The sequence below is a fragment of the Molothrus ater genome, chromosome 3 (genome assembly GCF_012460135.2).
Source record: "Molothrus ater isolate BHLD 08-10-18 breed brown headed cowbird chromosome 3, BPBGC_Mater_1.1, whole genome shotgun sequence".
Classification (NCBI taxonomy): domain Eukaryota; kingdom Metazoa; phylum Chordata; class Aves; order Passeriformes; family Icteridae; genus Molothrus; species Molothrus ater.
Genome location: NC_050480.2, coordinates 64,563,560 through 64,584,147, shown reverse-complemented (window position 1 = coordinate 64,584,147; position 20,588 = coordinate 64,563,560). Strand labels below are relative to the sequence as shown.

Here is a 20,588-nt window from a genome sequence, read left to right as displayed (position 1 = left end):
TTGCTGATACTAAGTGATGTTTCTAAACAGAATGCTAATTTTAACAGTATCCATCCGATGGGAAGACAGTCTTCCCATTACATCAAGGAAGAAGCCATGAAGACAGGGGTTTTTCCAGATGGAGAAGAGAGGGTGAAGTTTGGGGGAAGGGGGTTCCTGGATTTTTTTGGCCAGCATAGATCCTAAGCAATGCTTAGTGAATTTGGGATTTACACAGTCTTCACTGTAGTGAAAATTTGACCCTTGCTAGAAACATGAATTGCAGCCAGTGTGAGTTTTTCTGCTGTCTTTGGTGCGCTTCAGTTCATTTTCCTAAATTAGGAAAGCCTGCCCCTCAAGGAGTAATCTTTAGAAAAATTCAGTTTCATGACTATGCAGATGAAACCTTATTTTTGACCTTGACTCTATATGCTTCAGGCAGTCCTGGATTTTCTTGGAGCAGGATGGTTACAAAGTCTGTGGTTTGACAGCAGGAGTTAAATAAAATTGGTTTGGTTTGGGGGAGGATTGTTTATTACTTTGATTTTTATTTGGCAGCCATCCATAAACATCTGAGAGACTTTTCCTAAACCTCTGACCTAACTGAGAAAATACTTCAGTTAATGTTCTCACCTTTTTTTTTTTAAACTTCCCTGAAAGTATTAGCTGAAGTCAGTAAGATCCTATTTTTTGCTTACACTTGTTAGGGAGCTAACACCTACCTATTTTAAACTTTGACTGTGGTGCTGTCAGTGGTGCATCATTATTTCTAGGGAAGCAGGCAGTGCAGGCTAAAAAGCTGTTTTTTACACTATCACTTTCTCAGTCATATATTTAAAGGTATTTTCCTGATGAAGTTGAGTATGCAGGCTGCTGATCCATAAACTTCCTGTTTTAATGGAATTTAATCTCACAGGGCTTCTATCCTTGTGAATACTTCTAAGCCTGTGATAATAATGAGGGTAAGTCATATTACTAGTTAATTCTTTATGTCATTGGTAATGTGCAAAAAAAAACCCTATGTTCATGTTTACTTTTCTTTTACAAAGTACTAAGTTTCTTATAGTGGGAGTCCCTCTCAACAGCTCTGCTCCCATGAAGTTCTACTGCCTTTCAGCTAAGCAGCATCATTTTCAAATTTCTTTAAATTTATTTATTTAATTGGTTAGCTATTTGAATTTCCTCCTCCAAATTCTAGTCAATTAGAAAATAGTTAGGTGTCTATATTTAAAGAGCTGTCTTGAGGTGGAAAGGAGTTAAACATGTCTTTGGTCACACAAATTCCTGTGACAGAAAGAGCCCCATCCACTCACCCTTTTTGTGATGATGCAGGATGGCACACAATAAAAAAGCTATGAAGTAAACTGACAGAAGAGAGTAGAAGCTGGAAAACAAAGTGTCTTCCACTAAGATGTTGCACAGCCTGACAGATTTTTAACAACACAGCACGGATATGGAAGCTTTTTCAAAATACTGCATTTTTAAATGTCTTCCTTTTGCAGTGCTATCTTGCAATAGATTCATAAGTTCCAAAGCATGAATAGTGGAACATGGATACTCACTCTTTGGAAGGCATCAAGAACAGTGTAAATGATGAGGCATTCATATTGCAGAAGTTATGATAAAAGCTTTGATTTCAAATATATATTTCAGACACTAGCTCATCTAAATGTCAAGTTTTTTAGCTTGTTTTCAGTGCTTTTATCTTGGGATTTTTTCATTTGGTCTCATGTTAAAAGACTGTACACAACAGAACTGTTTTGAAGCTTTCTATGAAAATGCATTTTTGTTGAAAATGCCCAATTACCAAAACAGAAATGCTAAGTGAACGTGTCTTGATCTTAGAATACTCCAAAGCAAACACCACACCCACCCCCTTTTTATTGTGGGTAATTTTGGAACTACATCTTTCTATCTCTTAGTGTCACACCTTCCTGCATACCTCAAGTGTTAAAATGTAAAATTTATGGAATTAGTGAAGAAATTATTAGGGAATTGTTCAGAGATCTCTTAAGTATACAACAAGAGTACATTGTGAAGTGTAGTTGTTACAATTTCAAGGAAGTAAATAGCTTTTAATTCTCACACAGTATGAGAGCTCAAATGTATTAGGGGAGCTCTTCCTGTTACTGGAATTAACTCTTGAATGATAAATCTTCAACAAAACTATATTGATTTTAAAGGTGCCGGTGAATATGGGTTGGAAAAGGAAAGCTGGGGGATAACAGCAATAAAGATGCATAATATCAAAGAACCAGCAAATGGATTGCAAACTGCAGAGAGCAAAAAATACTGTAGCAAATAACTACATTTTTCTTTATCCCAAGAAAATGTGCAGACAGAAAAAACATAGTGAAGCCATCCTATCTAAAGAGATGGATTTTACTGACAACGTACTTTTTCTAAATGATGCTCAATGAATATGAAAGCAAAGACCAAGAGGCTAAGTTTTGTAATTACTTGTGGAGGAAAAAATCAGCATAAATAAAAACCTCAGCATTTCCCAAGACAAGCATATTTTGAAGACAAGGGAGTACAATGTATTTGTTGAGTTACATATCTCAGCAATAATTTGCAACCCAGGAGAGAAACCAAAAAAAAAAAAGAGAAGTAATGAATTAGCAAGGCAGCAGTTGCATTCAAAAGCTCAAACAAGGTTCAGCTACTGAAAATCTACAAGATTTTGAAATTATGATTCTTTGAATTGGATGCTATTTTCACCTTTGCATATGGAAACAAACAAAGACTAGAAGTTCCTCAGAGATGTAGACAGAATCATCTTTGAAAGAAAATGCTAAGGGTTAAATGCAATAATTTCATTATAAATTTGTTATGGAACTGAGTAAACTCTATTTCAAGAAGTGACCAGAAAATAAGGTAGAATATTTAGGAAGTGTGCAAAGAATTATGTGTGGCCTACAAGTTATGCCGTGGTCTCTGAGCTGCCAGGAAGGAACATACATAAAATCTGTTTTGGTATACAACTGGAATTGAAGAGCTTATTCCAGTTGTGCCTCCTACCAGCCAAATCAGTGAATGCTACTGACATACAGGGCTAAAACATCCACATCAGCTTCACTTGCCTGCCAGAATGGAGGAATGGATCAACACACAAAAAAAAAAATCAGTTAGAAAACATCACTTTTACATGCTTTCAGTATAACCAGTGGAGTATTTTATTAGCTTCTATAACATCTAGAAAAAAACAAAAACATCTTCTTTTGTCTAAACTCCCCCTTCCCACTAAACTGGAAGCTTTCAAACCCATGATATGGGATGGATGCTTGACATCAGCACTGCTGACAAGCAATTTTATTAGCTGGACTAAACTTCTGGAATTATTCCCACCACATACATGAGTTAAGTTTAGCAAGGAACACTGTTAAAAAGGCTCATAATGGATCTGGAGGAGATTTTTAATAGATTTAACTTATAGTAATATGAATTTTATATCTTAAAGACAAGAGGAAAACTTGTAAGGGAGAACTCCAAATGCAACTGGACAAAAAAAACTGCTTAAAAAACTCTTAGAAATAAACAGAAAAAAAAAGAATCACAAAAGAAAACTAATACTGCGCAGGTAAAAAAGAAAATGAGTGAAGTCTAATTACTGTAAAAGAGAAACCAAACTTGACAATGAAGAAGAAAGTGAAACAAGCAGTAAAAAGTTCTTGTATATTAAGAGAAGAAATAGTTTTGCTGTTCAAGGACAGTGGGGGCAGAAATTAAACAACCTTCACTTGGCACCAAAACAAATTGGGACCTTCTGTAATATTCAGTAAGGATGAGTGTTAAATGTGAGGACAATGCACCATCTTTAATAGAAATGGAAATTACCATGTCAGAAGTAGAAACAGAACACAATAATCTGAATGCTTCAAATTTGATATGAAGTAGACAATAAAATCAAAAGTAGACATAATTAGGAACATGGAGATAAATGGAAAATTAGATGAAATATAAGCTTGTTCTCACAAGACAGATAATCCTGTCAAAATCTGGTGCCTGTCTGATAATTTAACAGATTTTCGTAGGGAAAAGTCAAATGGTAGATCTAATATGCAAGGCTTTTGAACAGTGCAGCACAGAAAATTATCAGCTAAAGAACAGGATTATTGATGTAAAGATTGGAAGCCAGGTGAGAAACTGGCTAATGAGGATAAAGGACAAGGCAATGTGCTGAGAGAGAAACAGCATGCTCGAAGGAACTCGCTGATGGAGGTCCCAAAGAGTTGGTCTGAAGACCAGCCTTGTGTAGTGACTGTAGTAATAGATTTGGCACCCTCAGTAGGGAGAAGAATTAGAATAATCAGGCATCCAGAACTGGCTGACATTGAGAAATGCTGTGAAGCACAAAGTGCGAGGCAGTGTCTGTGGCAACAGATGGGAAGAATTTGAGCACGGTCGTGACAAAGCTGTTTCCAAATGAGTCTGTCTAGGTATTTCTGGTATTGATGAAGAAGTGCTAATGCCATAGGACAGGACAACTTACTGTCTCAGGGACAGCACTTTTCTAGCTGTAGCAATAGGGTTTTTTTTTCTGTCAGCTCGAGAGCACCAAACAGAGCTTTTCTTTTATCTGCACCAAAGCCTCAACAGAGTAACCATATGGCCCCTACCAAAGTACTGAATATGCAGATCCCTAAAATAATCTTTATTGTGTGTAACATGGATTTGATGGGTTGGGAGGGACTATGGAACCTTAACATACATGAATTAATCTATAAATTCACAGGGAGAAAATGAGAATTATTTGATCTAATGATACAAGTACATATTGGTGGAAACTGAAAATGTATAGAAATTAGGGGGATTTTTTTGCTATCATAGCAGGGAGGTTCCAGGATAAATTCAAATAGGTTAGTGGGAAGTGAAAAAAATCCCTAATAATGCTTGCATGAGAAGGATTTGCCAGATGGAATATTTCATCTGATTGTAAGCAGTAATGAGGGGTTGGATTCAACAGCTTAGGACATGCTCTCCACTCTGATTCCCTCATGAACCTGCCTTGAGAGTCACCTCAACTGAGAGCTCTTGGAGCTCCTGAAGTTTGGCCTCTCGTTGCCAGCAGCAAATGTGTCACACTGCAGAGAGCCCTGACATGAAACAGCCATGTCACACTCCCTCCAGACAGCTGGCCTGGTCACTCATCCTAAGAGTAACTGCAGCTGCATAGTCCTTGGTTCTCAGGGTAGGAGTGCCCCAAATTTCCATTGCCAGGAAGAAAGAACACCTTTTGGGAAGGAATTTCTACAGGAATGTATTGCTAGATTCAGCAGAAAAATATAAACAAAGAATCCAAGATGAATCAGTTATTGTAACTGTGGTTTTGAATGCACTGAGCACAATTAGCCTCATGTACAGTAATAGAGAATCATTACAGCAGACAGCTGCTGCTATATTAAATACTTACACACAAACCCAAAAGGACACATGGCAACTGGCAGCTGATAGAGAAAACCAACAAAGAATACTGAAAGGTAAAAGGGGGGAGGGAAAATTGATTTTATAAGCTTTTCTGTTGTGCTCCTCCTTTTGGTATTAACATCTGAAAGGATAGGTCCTTCACCACTTTCTTGTCAAGTAATTGATATAAAACAACCAGAAATTAAGCCCCTTTATGCCATAATAATGATGCTACAGGAAATTAGAGAAATGTAATAGAAGTGTTTTAACTACACATAAAAATCTCTTTCCTACATAGATAAGATTAAAACAGATTGCAGGACTCATTCTACCTTGCACTTTTTAATTAGACAGAGTGCTGGTACCGCAGGGGTACTGAACACAGGCTTCTTTTTTCTCCACATCTGATGTCAGAGGCAACAAAGGGAAAGAGAAGAGAAAGCAGCGTTCCCATCTCTCCTGGCACTCAGGAAATGAAGATAAGCCATTTCACACAAACATTTTGCCCTATCAGGCATGTATTTAGAAATGACAGGCTATTATTATTTTTTTCTGAGGATGCCATTTGAGAAGCATGAAATCGTGCAGCTTAGTGCAAAATCAGTATTTGCCTTACAGCTGCCTATGTCAAGCTCATAGATTTTTCCCCAAAATGCTATTTTCGTTTTCTCCATAAGTTTGTTTCATTCCACCAATGAATTCCAGGAAATCTATTAAGTTTCCTAAGAATTTAATAGAATCTCTGGTGACAGTTTTCCAGTAAACCCTCCTAATTTTTTTCTCTTGTAGATAACCTCAGCATCTAAAAGGTAAGAAAGCTAGGGTGTTTCCCACAGACCACACTCTTACCAGTTAAACTCTGCCCACCAGCAAATATAATTCAAGAACTGAAAAAGAGGGTGCTGCTGTATGACAGAAAGCATAGATCAGTATGTTTTACATGGAGTAAAACATGCAAGCAGTAGAACAGAATAAATTGGAAAATACAGAAAATGTGTCATCTGGTTCCTTGTCATCATGGTTTCTATGCAACATTTACAATTCAGCATAAGCCATAGTAATGGACAGCATTTCATCTGAGTTAGATCATATTGAGAGTGCAAGCAAGCATCAGGAATTGAGAAGTATGGCCTTTCTGCCATGCATGAAATGACAAGAAAAACTTCCTTTGGCCTCTTTGTTTTCACCAAATGGCAACAAGGGCAGTGTCAGGTTTTCACTGTTGTCCAGGCAAACCTGAAACTTCTTGCTTTGGGTTCTGCTGGCATGAGTGATGTGTTGAGACAAACCTCCTTCATTCAATGATGATCAAAGATGTGGAGTAACTAGCTACACACTCCACTTTTCATCCCAGCTGTGTTCAGAGAGCAAGGTAGGACTTCAAGTCATCACTTAAGACTCTATCCGCATGGTTTGCCTAAGAAATAGCTGGAGGTCTTTAAATGTGAAGATAATACAATCCTGCTGGTAGTGGACAGACTTGCTGTCCAGAAGTTATCATCATTACTGAAGCTGTCCAGTGCCCCTACTCAGCAAGAGAACCAACATTTCTGCTCAGACATTCCAACTTCTGCAGTTGGTGAGCAGGGAAGGCACTCTGAACCATGCCTCAGTGGTTTGAGTCCCTTTGGAGATTTCTTAAAAACTGAGAGATCTCGCAGGACACATAAAGGTTCAGGTGAATTTGTTTTTTCCCTTTCAATGCAGTCTGGAAAACCCACAGCAACCCTTCTGGTGTGTATGATGCCATTTGGGGTTGCAAAATACAGTGTTGCACTGTTGGAGGTTGCTTCAGTTTCTGTTGAGGAGCAGATCAGGCTCTGAATCCCAAAGAGGTATCTTCCTTGTAGGCTGGGACAAAAATAGTCAGCAGTAGTTTAAGGCACAGTGCTGATCCAAGACAGAGTCAGTCAGATCCTCCTGGGTGTGATCCAAGGCGGTCGCCAAAGAGCGCTGCGAGCTATGACTGGGATGCTGGCTCCTGTTCTATTAATAGAGTAATATGGCTGCAGCATCCAGCCAGGCAAGTGAAAGCACTCTGTGAATTCCTAGCTCTCAGAGCCCTCAGCCTTCTGGTGCTGCTGCTGGCTGGAGAGAGTGTGCATCCCACAGTGCAACTTCTGCACTTGGTCACGGTGAGCTTCATTTGCTATGTTGGAGGCGAAAACAGAAAATTGTGGAAAGAAGCTCAGCCTCTCAATCAATTTATCAAACAGAGTGGAAATGTCTGAAATGTCTGTTTGCTATATAAAAGATAATGAGAGAAATTTGGTTTTAACTCCCTTCACTCAGCCTGCTCAGGTATTCATGTGTGAAATTACCCAGGGGAAGAAGCCATAAGTCAGTGAAAGAACACCTATTGGCCTTAGCTTTGATGGGCTGTGCAGCGTATGCTACAAACTGAATCAATCTGGAAAGCAGAGTTCACTGCACTGCACAGACCCACTGATGGGAAGGAAGAAGGTGGTGGAACTGGAGAGCATGGATGGTGCCAGCAGAAATATGGAACTAGATTAATTCCACCTGATACATACATTTTTACCCCTCTTCATCAGTGTAATACTGAGGAGGCCACTTTTCTCTGAGATTTAAAACTTGAATTAATGGACCTGATTTCTTTATTCATTTATGCCAAAATGTGGAGAACTGCCAGATGAGGTAGAGAAAAAGGTAGTTATTCCATTTCATACTTTATCACTGAATATGTGAAACATGACAATTATAAATTTTCAGTTAGTACTTGAATAACAAAAAAACCTTTTTTAAAGACTTGAAAAGCACAGTTGAGTTGCCATAGGCTAGGAGCTGGGGTTCATACTACCTAAAGAGATTCAGTGTGTGGCTGCTGTTTTGAAATACAAATGGAGTGCTGGAGTGCTGCAGCTCAAATAGTCTGCTCCTGCAACTATTTCCAGTTCAATGGACTGAGTAAAACAGAATTAGCATTTTCATAACCATTGCAATAATGTTCAAGATCATTATCATGATGGCTGAGCGAAAACCCAAAATTAGCAAATGGTTGAATTTCTTTGTCTGCATGGGCTTTTCTGCAGACTCACATCTGTCTCATTTTGTCACTCTGGATACTGTTTTGCCATGGTGTCAGTGGTAACATGGACATGGACATCTGTGACAGCCAGAACTACTTGTCTGCAGATTCCCTCTGCAGGAGTCAGTCAGCACAGCCTTTCCTAGATGTGATTTTTCCATGTGATTTTTCCATGCATGTTTCTTTGGACTTTCCCTTCTATATTCATGACCCGTGTACTGAAGACTGGCTTTTTCTCTCCAGCATGAATCTACTAACTTCTAAATAGTTTTTCTTTCTGTTTTTTTCTTCTCCTGTTACTGCCTAATCACTGTTCAAGACAATGAAATCAGATGCACTCATTTCCCTGTTAAGAAACTTCCTTTTCTCCCACCTTTCCAAGTGGGTTACTTTAAAGCATAAGAGTCTCAAGACGAAATGGTAGAAGCGCTTTACCCGTAGTGATTCAGGATATATGAAAGACAAGTTTCACATGGACAGACAGTAAAAAGTAGAGGATAAAAACCAGTAGGGAGTAAATTTTGAAAGTTTTAATAGTTTATTCTGGATTTTTAAAAATACTACGTTTTCAGGTGCCTTTATACTCAACTTCTTTATTTTAGGTACCTTGGGATGCTTCGCTTACTCATTATTTTGATTCACTTGCCACAAAAATGCTACATATATAAGCTAAATTTTGTTTTGTGAACTTCATCTACAGTTTTATGTAGGACTGCAGATATGTTTGGGTTCTTTTCTTTTTTAAAGTCAAAGACTTTGTGCATTGGTAACAGAAGGAGTAATTTCACCTTACATTTGCTGTGATTGCTGGAGTTTGCTGCTGCGGTGGTTTTCCTGGTGGGGTTCTGCAGCTGCACACTCTGGAGTGATGCCCCTATTCCTGCAGCCAAGCCATGAGCTTCCATAAGCTCATCTGCTGAACCTGACTGAGCGGATCCAGTCAAATACTGGGTTCCTAATGAACAACTCAGATAAATACCAGAAATGTCCACTCACCAGAATCTGTGCTTGTTTTGATAGGCCAACCAAATCTTGTTAAGCATATTACCATGTTATATTTGTCTAGGTTTTGTGTTGTGTGTTTATCTTCAAATTGACAGGCACCAAAGATGTGCCTTTTACATGCTGAAAGGTAACGTTAGTTTAATGTAGGCTATTTTTACCACAGGTACTAAATGGTATCTAGAGAAGATTTTTTTTGTGTGTTTTCATAGTTTTTTAACATTTATGAATATCATTTTATGATCCATATTGAATACTATTGATTGGGGAAGCATTTATAGACACACAGATGTCAGAGCAGAGTAGACATGATCAGATCTGTAGAGCTGATTTAACTATTTGATTTGACTGGCAAAAAAGCTTTGGCACATGCTTTTCATGTCAGTGATGAAATCTGAAATGTTGTAAGTAAGGCACTTTCCCTGCAAAGGAGCTCTCTGCCTTCTCCTCAGAGGATCCCTATTCCCCATTTTTATTCTGTAAACTCATATTTATTCAGTAACCAAGTGTTATTATCTCTTTTAAATGGGTAAGAAACTGAGGATCATAAAAAATCATTGTGATTCACAAATTAAATTCACAGGTTGAAAATCCAATCCGGGACTCAAGACTGTTAGATCATTGACCACACCACAAAGTCATCTGGTCTCTCAATAAGCTTCATGGATGAGCAAGTTTACACATGTAATACATATGTACCTATAAATGTAGATAAGAAATCCACAGTAAAACTGTTTAATGATATGGAAACATGGGTTGAATTTTAGTCTGTTTAGGGTGTGTGACACTCATTAGCTAATTTGAGCTAACCAGTTTCCTTCACCATGTTACTCTTTTTGTAGTTATCCTGCTTAGCATGGAGGGAAGGATTTGGAGAGGCATACAAATCTGGATATTTTAAAAATATTTTTTCTTAGAGGAAATATGTTCTCTGTAGAAAGAGTAAAATGAAGCACAGTATCATTCTAAAGTAGCTTTTTAGGCAGAGAGAGGAATTACACACTTCCCAAGAACCTACAGTTTGGTACTGCAGTTGTGTGGAGAGTGGCAATGAAAAGTGATCCTCCCTCACTTCGTTTCTAAGGAGTGGCTCTTTTCTCTGGTTTTGAATGTGCTTCTTTTTCCTGTCTATTAATAGCAAATCTCAGTAGATGAGGTTTGCAGATGAATATTAAAAAAACCTCCAAAACCTACATGGTAGTAGAGTGTGCCTGAAATCTTATCTGCCATAAATCGCAGATTTCAGCTGGAGTCTGAGGAGCATAGTACAGTGAACAACAAATTTTGGGTTTGGGAACTAGGTCTGCATCTTTCCATTGCACTGATGGATTCACTGCTGTTTTAATAGGAGGAAAATACCCATTTATTTCAAAGAGGTTTGGATCAGTCTGACTGGGTATTGACAAAAAACAGAGATTTGCCATGTACTTCAGTATATATTCCTATATTAACTTCACTATCTACCTTTCTACTTCAGTGTTGCAGAGAGCTGCTGCATAAATGAATTCAGCCTGAACCTTGTTTCTAAGGAAGGTAAAAAGGAAGGAATTGTCATAGGACTGTTGGACTCCAGGTCTCTTTGAAGTAGCTGTGCACAGATACCAAAGACAAATGTTTCACAGATGTTTGTTTAGATTTCCCCAAGCTTGCCCAAAGCCTTTCCCCCCAGGCTGGAGAGCTGCCATGAGGGAGGACACTACCATGGAAAGAATACTATCTGACAAAAGCCTCTGAGAGAGGAATGAGAGGTATGGCCAGGAGAAAGGGGATATGGTAGAGCTGGAGCCATGAACCAAATTCAAAAATGAATTGATTTTGTCTGGACAGCTCCTAGAACAAGAAAAAAGCATATTTAGCTGCTGGAAGCCCCACAGATTCCTCACAGCAGGACACGAGGCAATCACAGATCTGGCTGGCACTCTGGCTATGCAGTGGGCCAAGCCAATTGGCTGGCTGGGGTGAGAAATTCAAGCATAAGGTGGGAATAAGGGACAGTGGGAAACTAGGGATGGGAAACTAGATGCATTTGGCTCCTGAGATTTTCTTCAGCTTAGTCAGCTTCACTGCTGCCAAGTGATGCTCAAGTTCAAATACAAAGTGAAAGAGGGGAAGAAAGTGCTGAGAACAAAATTGTACTGAAAATCAAGGGGGAGAAATCAACCAGAAGTTTGAAATTATTGACTTGTGTTTGATTGCCACATGGGGGAGATGTAAGCTTAACAGTCCTATCAGAGCTGTGTCACATGGAAAGAATCCTTCAGCAGGCACCAGGTGAGGCTCAACAGTGTCTCTGTGACTCTGGGACAGCTGGGTGGTTTCATCAAATTGTGCTGCCAGACAACATGTGAGGGCCTGGTGGCATACATGTTAAAAAACAATTAAAAGCTGATGAAAAGCAAAACTCTTCCTACCCTCTAATCCTTCTCACATGCTTTAAAAACTTTCCCCATTATGGTATTTTCCCTGTTGAACATGCACACTGGATGTGGGAAACACACTCAGACCTGATCACCCTATCACCATGGGTTATGTGACCAAAGCTTTCAGAGATACTGAGGGTTCTGTAAAAAGTCCAAATGCTTCCTCAGGCAGGAGGCTAGATGGAGGTTTTGTAGGTTTATGAAGCAGTAACAAATTAACATCACTACAAATTTAGCTTAAGTAAAATTTGTTTTCTCCACAATGATAATTTCTTTAAGCAAAAAAGACAGAATTGCTAAAAAATTTCAAGATAATATAGTCCGTTCTATTTTGTGCTGTGCTAAGGTGATCCAGAAGAAACAAATGGGGCATCCATCAAAGCAGAGTCAGTCAGGATTAACAAACAGACTTGCAGACACCTTTACATAAAATCCTGAAGTACCTCATGGAGCAGCTAATAGCAGGTTGCAAGTAGTTGATGGTGTTCAGGTACAGATTCCGGACAGCTGCAGAATACAGGCACTTCTAGAAGTTCCACTGAATACAAATCATTTATATCCTCAACAAGGTGGCTGTGCAATTTGTCCTTCATGGTTTCTCACACACAGCATGCATGAACAAATAACTTGTAGTCTGGGATCAACAGACAAGTCATGTGGGCTGAAAGCCATTTTTGTGTCCCCTGTAGCCAGAACCCAGTATCTAAAGCTAGTACCCAATGGTCTGTGCTTTTGAAACCCTGTCTTTGCCTTTAGCTTTATCTGCAAGGGCTAATGAGTTGCCAGAAAGGTTCTTTGTGTTGTATTTTTAGTTCAGACACAAGTCTGTATATGTCAGAAAATTCAGGCTGACCTCTGATCTAGTGAAGCTGTGTGCCAAAATATGTGTACTTGAGCTTTCAGTTAACTGCCCTCCCTGTGTACTTTCAAACCTCATGATGTTGACCCAGAGCACGTTTCACAGCTGAAGTTCATCCTGTCCAAACTCACATTAGATCTTCTAGCAGCTGCTTTCTATTCACAAGCAAGAGATACTGCAGACAGGGTAGTTTTTAAGGGTAGTTTTTAAGTGCCTTTATTTATACATATACATATATTTAAAATTCTTATTGAAATTATTATTTAATTATATTTTTATATTTCTAACAGCATGTTAACTTCACAGACATGTGCTTTAGCTGTAACTAACTTCAGATTTGTCCACTGCCTGTGTGACAACTGTAAATGATGGTACCTCGCACTGGAGCTGGAGAAACTTGGACTCAGAGAAGTAGCTGGCTTGTCTAAAAGCATGAAAAAATCAGCTTTGGATCTGTAACCAAAACTCAGCTTTCCCAGGTCCCAGACAGTCAATACTTAACATGCCTGTTCCAGGGGAAGGCAATTATTAGCTCTTGTTTATGAAGGACAGAGGAATTGGTGAGAGTAAATTAAATTTCAAAGAGTCATTCCCATAAAAATTCACTATCCAAATGATAGGGAGTTTGACCTGTGCAGCGCATGCCAAAACAAGGATCTATGCCTAACCCTGTCTTTAGGTCTTCATGAACTCAGGGTAATTGGTGCTGTGTCTAACGACTCTGCTGTTATTTCTACTCAGTTTTCAGGACTTTACTTGTTGTCATTCTTCACAATCCTCGTTGGGCTGATGCTCTACTCCTCCACATCCACCTACGTAGCCCAGGATCCTCGGGTGTACAAGCAGTTCCGAAATCCCTCTGGACCTGTTGTAGACCTGCCAGCCAGCAGCCAGATGGAGCCTTCGGTGACATACACCAGCCTGGGGCAGGAGACAGAAGAGGAGCCTCACGTTAGAGTTGCTTAAACCCAGGGCTGTTGATCACCTATTGACAGTGGAGCTCATATATCCATTATCTCTGTATTGTACATAGAGAAAGGTATTTACCGGGTGCAGTTACACTGGTGAGCTGCAAGGTAGCAAATAAGGAAAGCTCATACAAACACAAATCAATTGTTCCAGGGTGTTCCTTGCAGGGAGATGCCAGTCCCTCGTTTACGAAATGAGCAGCATGTTTGCAATACAAACTGCTGTGTAGGAATCAGTTAATGTCAAACTACCTGTGAAAGATATTCAATACATAAGATGAAATTACAAAAAAAAAAAAAATTAATAGAAGGGTGTTTTACACACACAGAGTGATGTTATGCCTAAGCCACACCAGCTGTGGAAAAAATGCCTTTTTACAGCAAATATACTTTGTGCAGTCACTGTTAATTTCTCTCTAAAATTTGTTTGTTTGCGCAAAACAGATGGGTTAATCGTGGTAACAACCCCCTGACACATTTTTGCTAGCACCTTGGATTTGGTGAGGGAAATACAATGAAGTTCTTCTGTGCTCTCTGTCTAGTTGCCCTTTCTAGGTAATCTGATGCATGAATCCAGAGAAGGGACAACTTACAATATCCGTCTCTATTCTAGGAATAGGTATAAGGCGAGCATTTTAGCCTTTCTATATTTGCAGAAGTGAAGTACTCAAGCATTGACCTCTCTATGATCCATGGCAGATTTCCTAGTGGCCAAGGTTCTGCATCAGGTGACAGGGAGTCAATTTCTCTGTAGTCGTGATTCAACACAGATTTCTTACTTTTAAAATTTTAACCTGTAGAAAGAAAAAATACATTTTCTAGTTTCCTATGTATTGTACCTCTCTATGGAAAGATGACATATCATGTGGATTAGGGCACTTATTTTAGATATTCAGTGCATCGAGGGTGCCTTCTGCTCTTCCAGTTTGCTTAGCCTCCCGTGGTTCATTATTCTAACAATAGCTATTTAGAAATGTGTCAGTTTTTCACCAAAACCCACAGATTGTAAAAATCAGGAAGATTAAGGGAGGAATTCATGAGCAGAAAGACTGGACCATCTGCTGGTGTTGCTACAGTAGCACAAAGGCATTTTACTGGCAGGGTGCAGCCAATTATTTTTCATTAGCTGTGAAGCAAGCAGAAGAATTCAGCAGTTTTCTTACATTCCTGGGGACGTGTGAAAATAGTAAGGGTGTGCTCCACACTTCTGTATACAACTGTACTTCTGCCTCAGGAGCCTTACCAGAATGGGGAAAATCTTAGTCACCACCATGAAAAATCCATCTTTGCCTGTATGTTTGCTCCTCTGAGAGCCCAGTACAAGGAAATCATTATTTCAATATCCTTTATCTATTTGTAATTTAAAATTAAGGAAGACGAGGTGTTCCTGTGTCTAGCAATAGATGGGGAATCTAGGAGAGATCTTGGTTTTATTCACCAATCTGCCACATCTTTGCATGAATCCTTGGGCATGACTTACCTTCTGTGTGGCTGAGTTTCCCAATCAGTATATATGGAAATAATGACATTTTACCTACCTCATAGAGGTGCTATGGGACCAAGTTATTTTAAAATGCTTCAGGATCTTCAGAAAGAAGGAGTTTAAGAAGGACATAACAGTGCTGTAAAAGTGTGTATACATTCATCGTATTTGAAAATGGAGTTTACGGCATGGTTGATGAATATTTTGCTTGTGGGCATAGAAGGTGAATTTGATTTGAATGTTATTCTGCTGAAAAGGACTGTTTCAAGCAAAAATGTAGGCCTTCATGTTTGAAAAATACAACTTACCTATTCCTATATAAAAAAGAAGAAAAAAGTCAATCTATACATTGGAGATTAGAAAGGTCACACAGTTCAACCAAGCAGGATGAATTTCTGCTGAGGTAACATTCATTTTTTACAGTCCTGTTCTGCTTTAATACAGAAGGAACTTCCCTGAAGCAGACTGAGAGAAGTTTATATATGCATAACAGACATGAAGTGGCAAATGTCAAAATGCTCTTGAACAGCAGAAGTATGTGGTATCTTATTCTTACTGTGGAGAAGAGGTCATTTCTTTCCCACTGTGTTTAGGCTGTCTGCCACAACCCTGCTGCACCTAAGGGAAGGTTCTGCAGTATTGCCAAATCATGCCCAAAACTAGCCCAAAAGTTTTGGTTAAGATGCCTTGGTACTAAACTAACAAATGTATGATTTTTTTTTTCCTGTCTTCTGGGTTTTTTTTAATCTTTTTAGCACTCATGTTTCTGAACTTTTTTTTTTCTTAAACTATTGAGGATTAAAAAAACACAAAAAAAGCCCCACTAGATTCCTGCAGAAAAACAGAGTCTGTATTCTGGGGATATTAAGGAAAGTCTAAATCAAAAAAGTAAAAAACACAGAAGAAAGAGTACCTGACACTTCAGGGTAAGATCCTTGGGTCAAGCTCTGTGAGAGCTTTGACCTAAGGTGGATTCGACCCCAGGAGAAGGGGTCTGATTACAGTCATGGCTCCCTCAGGTACCCAGAGGCACACTGGTGGGCACCTGTCATCTCAGTCTTTTTTGCTACCTTTTGTACCAATTAAATACCTTTCTCTGAGCATTAGTCCCCGTGTTGGTCTGAGAACCTTGAGGATTGTGCGCATGTGTGTTTCATGTTTACAGTTCCTTCCTTTTGCATAACTGTTTTGATTAATTTCCTTATTAGTATTTATTTTTAAGCCAAATGTTTGTAGTCCTTCGGCCTCCCCCTCCTCATTTTTCTGACACTAACTTGTAGACGTTTGTTAGAGTCTTCTGTGAAACAGCTGGGCAGGAGGCAGCTCCCGGCCGGGTCACGGGGCTGGGAGTTTTTCCTTACGAGGGGTTGCAATCCATGGGTGGCTGAGAGGTGCCACCAGGCTATTCTGAAAGGCTCTGTTGTACAGGAATAAGTTATGGATGTCTCAGTGAGCGCTCTGCAGCCAGCCAGCATCCCCTGTGCTTCTGGTGCAGGAGGAGTTTGATGTGCAAAGCGGGGCTGCTTCGCTGTGTTTCCCCATAAACAAGGTGGATGCTCGGATTAGTGCCAGCGCGCTAGTCCTGGATGGACCTCGAAGGAGAACAGTAGTATAGCTTTACAAAGAACTGTGTTGACTGAAAAACTGAGGTCTAGTGGAGGAAAACATTCCTTCTGCCTGCTTGTGTTCTGCAGTTGGAGCCCTCAGTGTGCACCAGCAAAGGCTCAGCTATCTAACGGCAGCTACTCTCCGTGTGCGTAGGACGTCTCTAGCTCTGCATAGCTCCTTGCCTCAACAAACTGAAACTCTCTGATTCTGCTGGTCCTGGGCAGCCCTTAGCAAGACTGATGGAATTTTCTGATACCAGATGAAAACCCTCACTGGGAGACAGACCTGGTCTTTGTTCCAGCTATCAAGTTTCGAAACACACAATGATAGACCAAGCAATTGAAAATTTTGCACCACTGTGTCATAAGAAGAAGTTTCAATGTATAGTGTAGAGATTGCTAACTTGTGCTATTAACATTTTGACAAGCGTGTAGTATCATTTCCTTTCTTTTTTTTTTTTTTGACAACCATTTAGTATTCCTGAGCTAGCTACAAATATAAATTTTACCCCATGGGTAGGATTTTATTGTTAAATGCCATAATAAAGCACACTAATCTTGACACCGCGGATGGAAGTATGAACCAAAACCAAAACCAGGCAAACAAAATCCCAACCCCAAATCCTGCATTGAGAAGCTGAATAAATCTTTCTCCATTTTGATATTTGCATGCACCTATATGGACTGGCTGTGGCAATGTAATGCCTGTATAATGTTTTCAAATAAAAAAAATAAATGCTTTATGAAAGCGGGGTTAGTGGTTTCTTGACTGTTTCCTTTCTGCTATCTTTGCCTTAAATGATTTTTCAGAAGTGTAAATCTTGAATTGCGGGGAGCAGTTTTTTGCTGTGCTCAGGGCTTCTCCCCTTGTGTGGTGTTAACCCAGAACTGTTTCCAAGGTGTCTAAGAATAGATGCCATCAGGCATCCTCAAGTACCTTGCCTGGCCCCAGAGCACTCATCCAGAAGGATAAGAGTACTCCTGCATACCCTCTATCTTAACCTGCCATTTCCCTAGGGCTAGCTCAGGTATCCCGATAGTCACTGCCCTCATTTAGAGACAAAACCACTCTCTCCACTGCCTTCCAGAAATTATTAATTAGTCTAGAATTAATCTGGGTAATTAATCGGTGTAGAATTAATCTGACAAGTGCATGGTATTGAAGGGCTTCTCTGGCAGAGGTTATGGAGTGCCTGCAGCTGCCTTTCCCAGCCCTCCCTCCCAGGCTGCCCTACACTGCAACACTACACCCAGCTGAGTCCTGGAAAGAAAGGATGGAGACAAAGTTTAGATACTGGGGGAAAAGGAGTGTTAGGGGGAACAGAATTAGGATAAGAAGGAAAATAAGACTTTGACTCATTGAAAGTTCACATGGACAGGAAAAGAAGATCCTTAGTGTGTGAGAGCAAGCCATTTTATAAACATGTATTCATTCACTTCTAAGAGTGTTTGCCAGCATATGCACCTCTTCATCCCTCTTTGTCTGATGCCTCCCTGGGAAACTTTGCATCAGTATTTCTCACATACTTCATTGCTGGGAGTAAAAGGAGAATGGAGAGTGTTGAGCTCATTTCCAGCCACTCCCTGCTCTGCAACTGCACAGAGCCCAGATGTTACAAAGCCAGCAGTGCTGCACCTATGTGCTGGTTGATGTCTGATATTCCACTATGAATATCTCCTGTTGTACAGAGCTAGAAACTGAGTTAGTGTGCACAGCCTGATCATACTAACAGTTGATTTGTATTTCCTCCAAATCTTCTCAAGAGACTCTCTGGCATTATAAAATTATCCTGTTATTGCCTGGCTAAAATTCAGCCTGGGTGCTTGAGTCATATGAATAGTAATTGCATGGAATTACTCTAAAAATAGATCATAAATAGGCATTAATGAATCTTTCTGTTCTTAAATAAAGCACGTTTTAACACTGAAGGACACTCAATCAGCTTAAAGCTGCCAGTCTCCCTTTGTTTTTGTTTATTTAGAGCTAGTTCTCCAAAACATTACAAACCCAAAGCTGAATGCTTAGCAGCAATATGTTGTGGCATACAAACAAGGAAGCAGTGCTTTTACAGTTAGAAAAGTTGTTTTGTTATGTTTGCTCTGCAATTATAAACACAGTAATTGTGACATAAACAGTAACTAAGCCAAACCCTTGTGAAAGAGAATACCTCTGCTTGTGCAGCCATTGACCTGTTCCCTCAGCAATTGCAAAGGGGACACCAAATGCAGCAATAATGACAATATTGGAGTAGAGTATTGTCCTTGTCATCCTCCTCCTCCTGTTTGAAGTGTAGGCTCATGCACTGTGGTATTTATTATTAAAAATCCTTCCTCTATGGAAGATATTAATTCTACAGGGCTGGGATCACTAATCAGTGATTAGTCATGGACCGGCTGTGAGCCACCAACAGGACACAAAACCCTACAAATTGGCCACAAAAAGCCAGTGGTGACCCTCAGATAGCTTGCACTGCTGTTATTTCAGTTTCACTAAAAGGCCCACAGTGTTTCTTCAGGCCACATCCCTCTGATGCTCAGAGCATCTTCCACAGCCTTAGAAAGCACCACAGGTACCCTGTGATCCCAGTGATGGCACTTGGCTGGGTGCAGGGAGGAACCACTACCATTGTGCTGCCTCTCACAGAGGAATTTCCCTCCATGAGGAAGAGCCCCTGCTACCACTGCTATGATACAGCAACCAGGTGGAGGAAAGAAACTGGCTCAAAGCAAATCTTGAGGACTGAAGTGAAAAGTCAGCACTCCATGCAGTCCTTTCTGCTCTAGAACCATACATTTGCTCTTATTTGGGGGTATTTTTTTCCCCTTATCCTAGAAGTTCCATTTTTAATTGGAAATTATGCCCCAAGTTCCTCTGGTATTCATGATGTCAAAATTTAGCCCTTTATTAATAGTCTACTATTTTATAATATTATTAATGTATGGAATCTCTTTAAGAGTACAGATATTGTCAGTCCTATATGTTATACAAATATTTGTAGGTTGAGACTAGGTGAAGCTGATTTTATTAGATTTATAAATTTTATTCTACTTAGATTCTGATTTATAACCTTGAGCTATAGTTGACTTTTTTTGTGACTCCTTATTGTGTACAATTTCCTCAGGCAATTTCCTAGTGCTACCCTGATCTTAATAATGCATTATTAATTCCTTACTGCTAAATAAATTATTTATATTAACTACTGCATTTTATTCCCCACATCTTGATAGCAGCAAACTCATCAGATTTTAACACAACTGCAAAGTTGTCAGTATGGATTCAGCTCCTCCTTCCCATGTGCAATATGTACATGCCTGTCAGGAGCAAAATATTGGATTTACCATGATTAAATAATGACTTTTTATTCTAGACTTTACCAAAGCAGAGAAAGATAATGAACATGTGCTGAGTTTACCTGATCACTGAAGCACAAAGTGATTCAATGACAACACCAGAGACACTTTGCATGCAGAATAGCTGGGATTTTTACAGGTGCAGAATGCCTGCAAGCCCATGGATCAACGTTATGGGAGGTCATGCATATTTAACTTCCCACTGCCTATAGTAGCCAGCGTCCCTGAAGCCTGGCTGCTTGCCAGATCCATAGAAATCAGCAATCAGCATTTGCATGTTCTTAAAATGACTGCTTGCCTAAATGAACTTCCTAAGTGAGAAGGGGGAAGGGAATGGGCTAATGACAACAATAATCTGAAGAACCTCATTATGTGACTCACTGTGAGCAGTGGCTTGAACTATCTAATGTAGTTCTTGGCATTAAAGAGATTTCTGGATAATAAATAGGTCACACATGTATGCA

The 20,588-nt window shown here is 39.6% G+C and overlaps 1 protein-coding gene across 2 annotated transcripts in view; it reads left to right on the top strand.

Moving 5' to 3' along the window:
• SLC35F1 (solute carrier family 35 member F1) overlaps positions 1-17,526 on the top strand; it is a 225,431-nt gene extending 207,905 nt beyond the window's left edge. For both annotated transcript variants that reach the window (XM_036380227.2, XM_054514297.1), the window contains exon 8: positions 13,457-17,526. In XM_036380227.2, coding sequence (XP_036236120.1) covers positions 13,457-13,681 — 225 coding nt within the window. In that variant the 3' untranslated portion in view covers positions 13,682-17,526. The remainder of the gene's footprint in view (positions 1-13,456) is intronic.
• Positions 17,527-20,588: the final 3,062 nt, after the last annotated feature.